Source organism: Aedes albopictus, chromosome 3 (assembly GCF_035046485.1).
Source record: "Aedes albopictus strain Foshan chromosome 3, AalbF5, whole genome shotgun sequence".
In the NCBI taxonomy this organism is placed as follows: domain Eukaryota; kingdom Metazoa; phylum Arthropoda; class Insecta; order Diptera; family Culicidae; genus Aedes; species Aedes albopictus.
The window spans coordinates 23,881,041-23,889,949 of NC_085138.1; the positions used below are offsets into that span (position 1 = coordinate 23,881,041).

The following is an 8,909-nucleotide window of genomic DNA, read 5'->3' on the forward strand; positions in this document are numbered from 1 at the left end:
AAACTTCACCCAATCTATCACTTTTAAATTGGGCCTGGCATCCATGCAACAATGCATGAACCCTGTGCCAAAAATAAACATTTCTCACCAACACACCGACATCCGCATAACATTGTGCAGGTGCAGAGACCTCAACGACCTGTGGCAACAAGCGATTGCAATCATCATTTCCCTCCCTATCCCCAACCTATCCCCCAACCTATCCCCCAACCTGATGCAGCAGGCACCATTGTCGCCTAAAAATACAAGACCACCAACGCTCACACACTGAAGATGCCTGTTAGTCCCAAGCAGCTATCTCATTGGTTCCTTGTGTGAGTGTAGCTGATCTGGCAACTGCGGACAGTCAATCAAGCTCAATCTCAAGTAAGCCTTTTAAGATTGGATCATGTTTGTTGATTCTATTCCGCTATGTTGGATTCAATATCATATAGATCTGTGTTGAACACCCCCTAAAGATATTCCATTTGTTCTTCTCTCTCCAGCTTGGGAGGACGTAATCTGCGGAACGAACGGCAGCGCCAAGTACTACGAGGGACAATAAAACAAAGCCGGTGGAATCGGATCCGCCGAGGCGCCGCTCAATACATCTCACACACACCAAGAGAACATCCTACACTAATCTGGCGACAAAGAGTAGCATGCGCCCCTCGAGGATGGACCAAATCTAGCACAACTCCCAACGCATATGCGCAGCAGTTCTTGCTGGCAGGAGTTGGGCGTGCAAAAAAAAAAACAGCGCGTGTTGCTAGATAGAGATAGAGACAAAGAGCGTGTGAATAAAATGTAAAGTTACATACAAACACAAGACTAAAATCGAGCAGCAACAAGAATCTATGTCATTGTAGAGGTAGTCGGAACGAAAAAAAAGAGTCAAACACATATAAGCAGAACGAGAAGAAAAAAAATCAAACAATAACTAATTGCAAAAATTAGAAAGTTGCAAGCAAAACAATGCCAAGCATTAGAACACTGAAACAAAAACTGCACAGTAAATGTGTGCGAATGAACTGCTGAGTGAGCTGACGTGGAAGCGCGATAATCACAACAACACATAAACACACCCCCGCACATACACACAGTCACTGGAGGCCACCCACTCACACATACACATCAGCAGAAGAAACCGCGCGCGGTACAGTTTTGGCTTATCGAGCTTTTTTTTTTGTTTTGTTATCTAATTTTTGTTTTCGGCTGACGTTGTTCGGGAGTGACAGACTCTTTATCTAGGTAGGTAGATTTAGTAGTAGGAAAGAGAGGGAGTATATCAGAGCAGTCTCAGCTGTAGCAGCACGCAGCTTCCAATCTTGTCCACGGAGGTCGCCTCGATCGCGGTGGACTGAGAATTTTGCGCCGCTTGCTGTGTTTGGTTTTTTGCTGCAACTGCTTCCTGGAAGAAAGTGTTAGTTTTGTTTTGTACAGTGTTATAGGAGCGAACGGATGATGTATGTGAGCAGATAGTAGTGCTTGGATGATTTATTTAACGATTATTATTATTAACAATATTGTTTATTTTATTCAAGATTCATTAGATTGTTTTCCTTTTATTGCCTATTGTTCGTGGATGGGAAGTAATAAACGAAAAAAAAATGTGAAAAGAAACGACGAATTCGCGGTTTGAATGGGAATGGGGCGAATGCGAGACTGTGGAGCTTGGTTAAATATAGGTTTTGTTAGTGTTGGATTACAGAGGACACGGAAAAATTAATCACTCTACTTTTAGTCAAGGAATGATGACGTGTATGTGTGCGAGTGGGAGGGCATGAAGCCGAAGACGAATTCGCACCCAAAATCCCACGCAGTTGGTTTGGCAGATTCTCATATCTCTCAAATTGCAGTGGTTGCCGTGAAGAGACTTTTATGGATTTTTATGGGACTTCTTGATCCCACACTGAGAATTTTTTTTTTCGAAAATTACATGTTTTGAGAAATGCCTATCATTTTTTTGTCTTTCTAAAACCTTTACATCTTTTGCGGGGAACCATTCAAGAAATTAAAATGAAAAAGTTTTTGGCGCAGTGCTGCCAAGTATGTTTGTCAATGTAATCGATTTTTTTTAAAGTTCGTTTTGAATTGTGTTTTTGCAATGGAATCGATATTGTTCAAATCAGCGTATTCTTGATCGATAAATATGGACTTCTGATATTAGAATCGTGAAGTGTCCGACAACACTGGGCTTCTTGAAAAAAATTGGAAAAATGTTTTAACCTCTAGATTTTTCCCTGCTTTACAAAAGGTTTTCAGCTTTTTTTTTCAAATCTTAGAAACGGCAACACTTGCATTTTGAGAGGTGCAATTCGTCCGAAGCAACCGCAAAAAGAAATCGACCGGAGTCAAACGCTCCAGGAAGGAATAAAACAAGTGTCCGATAACACCCATTGTGATTTTTAGTAACTAATCAATAGAGAAGTGAAAAGAAAAAAAAGGTAAAACGAGAAAAGAGCCGGAGGCGGCTCTGCTCGATATAAAAAGAAATAAAAAAACAAAAAAAAAAAACAAAAAGAAGAAACAAGGACTGCTGCAGCTTCAAAACTGTATCAAAGTTACTGACTGTATTTAAGAATATATAAAAAAGAAAATAAATTATATTTAAAAATGAAAAAGAAACATAGAATGCTTACATATTTAGTAACTAATAGCAAAAAACAAATCTAAGCAAGCAAAACGCTAGAAAGAGAGAAAAAAGGTTGCAAAACACTAGACGCGAAGGAGAGAAACGAACGGACCGAGAGAATGTGAGCAAGAGATGCAAAGACAAAGAAACAGCAGCAGCTGAAAGCAGAACGGTTCATTAGATAGTTTCGGAAAACAATTGATCGAAAACAATTGATCGAAAACAAAAAGAATACTAATTTGTACTAACGCAACCTGTTCGAGAGCCAATACATACAAACGGTGGCGAATCGTTTCGCAAACGGTTTTCTTCGCGAGAATATCCACCGCAGTGGGAGACATCAATGTCGGAAAGATCAATCATTGCCATCACTAGCACCATCATCATCGTCGAGTCGTTCATCAGCAGCAGCACAGCGCGACAACATGTGTAAGTATCATACTTAGGAAGAGGGATAAGATCCACACACAAACACACACAGACACATTCATACAATCACTCTGTTGCGCGTCATCATCATCATCGATAAGGGCGTAATGGGGCAAGGCAGGTGGATGCAAAAAGCGAGCGTGAAAGTAGAACAAATCCAAACCATATTTGTGAATATATTTTTCTAGTTGTTGATTTCTAAGTTGCGTCGGATTCGTGTCGAGAGCGTCAGAGAGCGTGAAAGAGTGTCAGCAGTGTGAGCGAAGACCGCTGGAATCAAATTTTTGGGAGGGATTTTCATGCGATTGAACAGGATTCCCTTTTTCGTTGAGGGCGTTTTAAAGACCCCAAGGCACTTTGCGAGACATCGAAATTGATTTCAAAACAAAATGGTTCAACAGAGATTTCTGAGAACTTTGGAAAATACTAATTTTGCGTAAGTGTTTGCTTACAGAAATACGACCTTGCATTTTTGGCCCTTCATATGTAGAGCGAAAGGCAACATTTCAATAGTAACAATCTTTTTTTTATGTTATGTCAGTGCTTCCAACGAAGCCTGATGTAATTGAAGTATGCCATTGTTATTGAAGGATCTATTCAAGTGTATTTTACAATTAGGGCGTAAGTAACACGATCGCTGTTTCGTCAATTTTCGGTTCAATTGGAAGAATCCGCTATTCAAGCCGAAAAAAGTCCGGAGTCACTTTCGAGCAGAGTGTTGAGGTTTCTCACATTAAGTCAGACCATCGGCATCGCGGGGTTAGGTTTTTCAGGGCTTGTTTATTGAGTGGAGTACGGCGTGAGACAGTACACATCGTTCAATAGAAATAAGAAACTTTGAGTTTAATGAGGAGGACACTCATCTCACACTAGTCGAGTATTCTTATCGCACCTGCATTCCTGAATCATCCCTTCAAATGTTATTCAACTTATGAAATTTCTCACTTGTAGTGAGACTGAACAAACCGAATAGAGTCTCCTCAAGCGAATTAAGATTAGAGTCCTCACTCGTTGCTTCACTCGTGGGAGATTATGAGGAGCAAAATGAGAAGACTTTTCTTATCTGAATCGACATTTCTCACTATGACAGTTCAAGTCTCACATTAAGATGATGCCACTGTGAATTTCATATGGAATGTAATCTCCTTCGGGTCATTTAGTATCATCTCATTTCTCACACGCCGGATAAGCCCGACTGTGACTCATCTCATTTAGGTTCACTTGGGCTTAGCTACGAGGGGAGTGACGCGACTTAGTTCGACATGTTATCGCATTCGCAATTCTCGACTAGAATGAGATGACATCCTATTTAGCTTGCGAGATGAATCTTCTCGTTCTAGTCGAGATTTTTCACTTCGATGAGTGAGTAAACTTAAACCAAGTCATTTACTTGCGCCAAATTGAGCTATTTTTTATTAATTGACATGAGCCTGTTCGCGTCTGTTGATGTGAGGAATTTCGACCTAGATGAGCCGAGTTTCCATTAATCAAACGAAGAATCACTTGTGGAATGAAACCGTCAGCCATATTCTTTAAATCTGGTGTATTGAGACGTGTTGGTTCAAGGATGTGAGGCGATTTACCAGGCTTGTTCTGCGAGTTTGGTAAAGGGAGACGAATAGAATGAGGTTATAAAAGTCGATTCGCTTCCATTTCATTTACATTCAGGCTTATTCTGCTAGATAAGATGAGATGAGTCGAATAAAGTAACTTGCGATGTAAATCTAATGAGAAGTCATCTCATTCTAGTAAATCCACACGAGTCTGTTTATGTTACGTCACTTCACTCGTAGAGTAGGGCCATGTCAAGAGCCATTTATCACGTTACTCACGTCGTAGAATACTTATTTTGCTCATTCTACGAGTGGAGTAAAATTACGCAACTCGATTCGTGTATCGTGGTGAGAATTCTCGACGTGTAAATCAAATGAAAGTTTCACTTAATTTGATGTGCGAATCAAGTTGCGTCACGTCACCTCATTCGTTGAGTGAGCACTAGTGTCTAAGATTGTTCGTCTATATTCAACGAGAGAAGAGAGATGTGAGTGTATTTGGGGGCGAGTAGAGTGAGATACGTCTTTTCTGTCTCACCTCGACTCGTTACATAAGAGTCGAGCATTTTACCTGCTTTAGTCCGAAGTGAATGAAATGACATCGAAATTGAGCTCGTTCTACTAGTGTAGTGACGTGACGCAGTTCGACTCATATATCAAGGTGAGAAGTATCGATTTGAATGAGGTGACTCTCCATTTGATTGACACGGCGAGTCACCTCACTCGGATGGAAATTTCTCACATCGATGTACAAGTCAAGCGGCGTCACGTCACTCTACTCGTAGAATGAGCACAAATATCTCGTGTGCTAGTTTACCTCACGCTAATCGTAGCGTCCACGTCATTTGCACCTTATTTGTGCTCAGTGCTCATTCTAAGAGTAGAGTGGAGTGACCCAGCTCGACTCGTTATCAAAGTGAGAATTCTCGATTTACCATGCAAATCAAATGCAGAGTCAGCTTACTCGAGTCAAGATTTCTCACCTTGAATGAGCTCAATTTTCTCACTTGCCATACGAGATCGATATGTATTTTTACCGATCAGAACATCACTTGTTGATAGGCTAAACATTTTATGCTTTTTTACGAGTGAAATTGAGTGATCCACATTTGATATTTAAAAAACTCGCTTCTCATTTGGCTACTAAAGAAGCGTTGCTTGGAGACAAGTGAAGAAAGAACCTTCTCATCGTCGAGTACCCAAAAACGAGAAGCCTTTGTCTTCAACCAATTGGAATGGAAAACAACTGAAAACGCCTCACAAAAATCGATGTTATAAAGAAAAACAGGAAAACCCTAGTTCACCATCCAGCAAAACAAAATCTTGAAAAAAAAAACAAATGAAGCGTCCCTTTTTGTTAAATAATCAGTAAGCTAAGTGTGCGGTCAGAGTGAGCGAGTAAGTGTCGATTTCTAACCGTTTTCTTGTTTTCCTCTTGTGTTTCGTGTTCGCTCTCTCATCAATCGGAGCAAGCGAGTGTGAGTGAGTTTTCATCAGCTTCAGAATGAGAAGAGAGAATGAGAGAGTATCGTCATCATCAACACACACACCCACACAGTACTAGATCAAATCAAAGATTTCCGAGAGCATTGTTACGAGGGCGGGCAGGCGGCGAGAGTGAGGTGTTTTCGAGTCGAGTTGGGTGAGTGAGTGAGCGAGCGAATGAGTGCGAGGAATTTCTATGCTTTCGATGGGCATACACGTGATTAACTTATGTAAATTAATTGTAATGAGTAAAAAGGAAACCCGCTAATATTAACTATACTCGAGCAAAACGGAAACGCCAAGCGAGATATACGAGTGAGCGTGTGGCGCGAGTGTCAATGCGAAGCGTGCTAATATATAAAGAAAACCGTTATTATAATTATTATTACTAATAAAGCAAAGAAAAAAAAATCGTGTGTTCATTACAATGCGGGCGAGTGTGAATAATGTTCAGTTCCAATTTGCTCGAAGACTAACAATGGAAGAGAGGAAAAAATGAAGCCAGAGGCATCAAGTGATGAGCGAGAGAGAGCATGAGAGAGAAATCGTGACGAGAGAGAGAGCGAGAGCGTGTGACTTGTGAGTGAGCAACAGTGGCATAAAGAAAGCATTAGAATAGGAGCACTGTTTTTTGTATTTATTGCGATCAAAGCAGATCAACCCAACCGGAACCGAGAACATCCAAGTACCAAGTCGAAACTAAAAGCAAACAAAAATCAGTTGAATCTGCTGTAAAAAAAAAACTAAAATAAAAATGCAACCGTGGAATGTGTTTTTATATGGAAGTAAATAATAAAAAAAAATCCGGAATGATATATGGAAGTAAAAACAAAGTGAATGTTGCATCAAAATTTAGGGAAAACAAAGAAATTTAATCAAGAAAGTGGGGAAGAAGTGGATGGAAAGAAGTATGTTTTTAATTTATGTTTGTAAATTATTATTGAGAAAAGGAGAAAAAAATAATAAAACAAAAAATACCAAAAATCGGGATTTTTACATGAGATGAAAGAAATCATTTGGTCTAACCTAAATTTTCGTTTTCAGATTTATCTGTTAAATTTGCACCTAATTTATTAGGAATTCCATGGTAAAATTAACTACTACGAACGAAAACGGCCTTCTTAGACAGCTGACTAGACTGAGCCACGACGGACGGTGTGCAAAACTGCGTAAGGGTTCCGCGTGAACTATCCAGTTTATTCGAATCTCACCGGGGACTGCCACAAGGTGACGGATTCTCATGCATACACTTCAACATCGCTCTAGAAGGTGTAGGGGAGACTGGGTAAACTTGATCCCTTTTTCTTAATTCTCCTGTAACTTTAAGTAAAACACAAAACTACATCCGATTTCCGTACAGAATGGCAGGTAAACATCTATTGCAAGTTTATGTACAACAGAAGGCCTACTCACGATCTCGAGGGAACAAATCTCTTCGTTAACAAAACCAACGCATCTGAGCTTGTTATTTTAAGCTAATTACAAGTGAGCAAGAACAGAATAATAAAATTCGTTGTTGTTTGAAGCTAGTTTCTTGAGATTTGTGTGTCTGAAGTTTTTAAGCAATGTTGAAGCGGGATTTTAAGACGTTTGTCCTTAAATTATTGTTAAAGTTTTTAAAACTGTGTTTTTATGGAGGCATTTTTTTCAAAGATGGGTGACACTTGACCCCCCTTTGAGCACATGATTTATTTAAAGAGGAAATTACTCCAGAGGCTTCCTGTTCGTTTTCTTTTCAAGTTTTCTTGTATTTTCGATGAATATAGTGTATTAGAAATTGTAAGATTTTCTTAATTTTTTAAGAACATGCCGTATTTTCAAAATGGGGAAACTTGATTCCCTTTATCATTGTTTGTACTCAAAAAAATAATTATCCGACACATTTTATCGTTGAATATACCATCAGGGTACCAGATTCCGCTCATCTAAGGCCAGTGTTGGGGCGTGATCTTAGTTCTAATATAATATCATATAAACACCCATTGTAGCACACCCTGTACACACTATAGTAAGTAGATTTAAATTCTCTCTCACTAGCCTTCGGGCCATTCTACACAAAGTTATAAAGGTTCTAGAAAAAGGTATAATTTTCCGATAGCCTATTTTGAGCTGTTATATCTCCGGATTCAATGAACCGAATGCAATGAAATTTTGATCATTTATGACTCGTATAATGAGCTATTAAAAACATTTGACTAACCTTAAAATTCTTCACACGAAAGAATATTATTTCGATTAGATTATTTTTCTAATATAACACCATTTTTTCCAAAACTTAATCACCGTTTCAAAATTCGAGATAGTAATTATAGTTCATTTAAATTCCCTCTAATTGAATTGAATATATTTATGTTTCAAAGAAAAGCAACCGAATAGCCTTCATTAAATTGAAAAAGTAATAGGATGCATATGAAAAATAGATAAATTTATTGAAAAAAACATGGAATAAATGAAATCGCCATAACTTTTTTCTTATTAATAATTTCAAATTAAGTGAACTGTTTTTCAAAGTTCATTATTTAAGTCATAAATAATCAAAATTTCATTGCATTCGGTTCATTGAATCCGGAGATATAGCAGCTCAAAATTGGCTATCGGATAATTATACCTTTTTCTAGAACCTTTATAACTTTGTGTAGAATGGCGCAATCCTTCCCAAATTTTGACCACTGATACACAACTAGTTGATAAGCTTACAGTAAAAAATGAGAATATTTGATGCCCTTTTCGAAAAGTTACAGCGAATTGAACATTTTTTGAAAAGTGAAAATTTTGCCTGTCCCAGTTATTTTGAGTATCCCCTGTATATCAAATCGTTTTTAATTAGA

General features: G+C 38.6%; 1 protein-coding gene across 8 annotated transcripts in view; it reads left to right on the top strand.

Annotated features, from left to right (window-relative positions):
• Nucleotides 1–2,826, top strand: part of LOC109418351 (serine-rich adhesin for platelets) — a 78,051-nt gene extending 75,225 nt beyond the window's left edge. For all 8 annotated transcript variants that reach the window (XM_029865489.2, XM_029865433.2, XM_062855515.1 and 5 more), the window contains one exon: nt 486–2,826. In XM_029865489.2, coding sequence (XP_029721349.2) covers nt 486–544 — 59 coding nt within the window. In that variant the 3' untranslated portion in view covers nt 545–2,826. The remainder of the gene's footprint in view (nt 1–485) is intronic.
• The last annotated feature ends 6,083 nt before the right edge of the window (nt 2,827–8,909 follow it).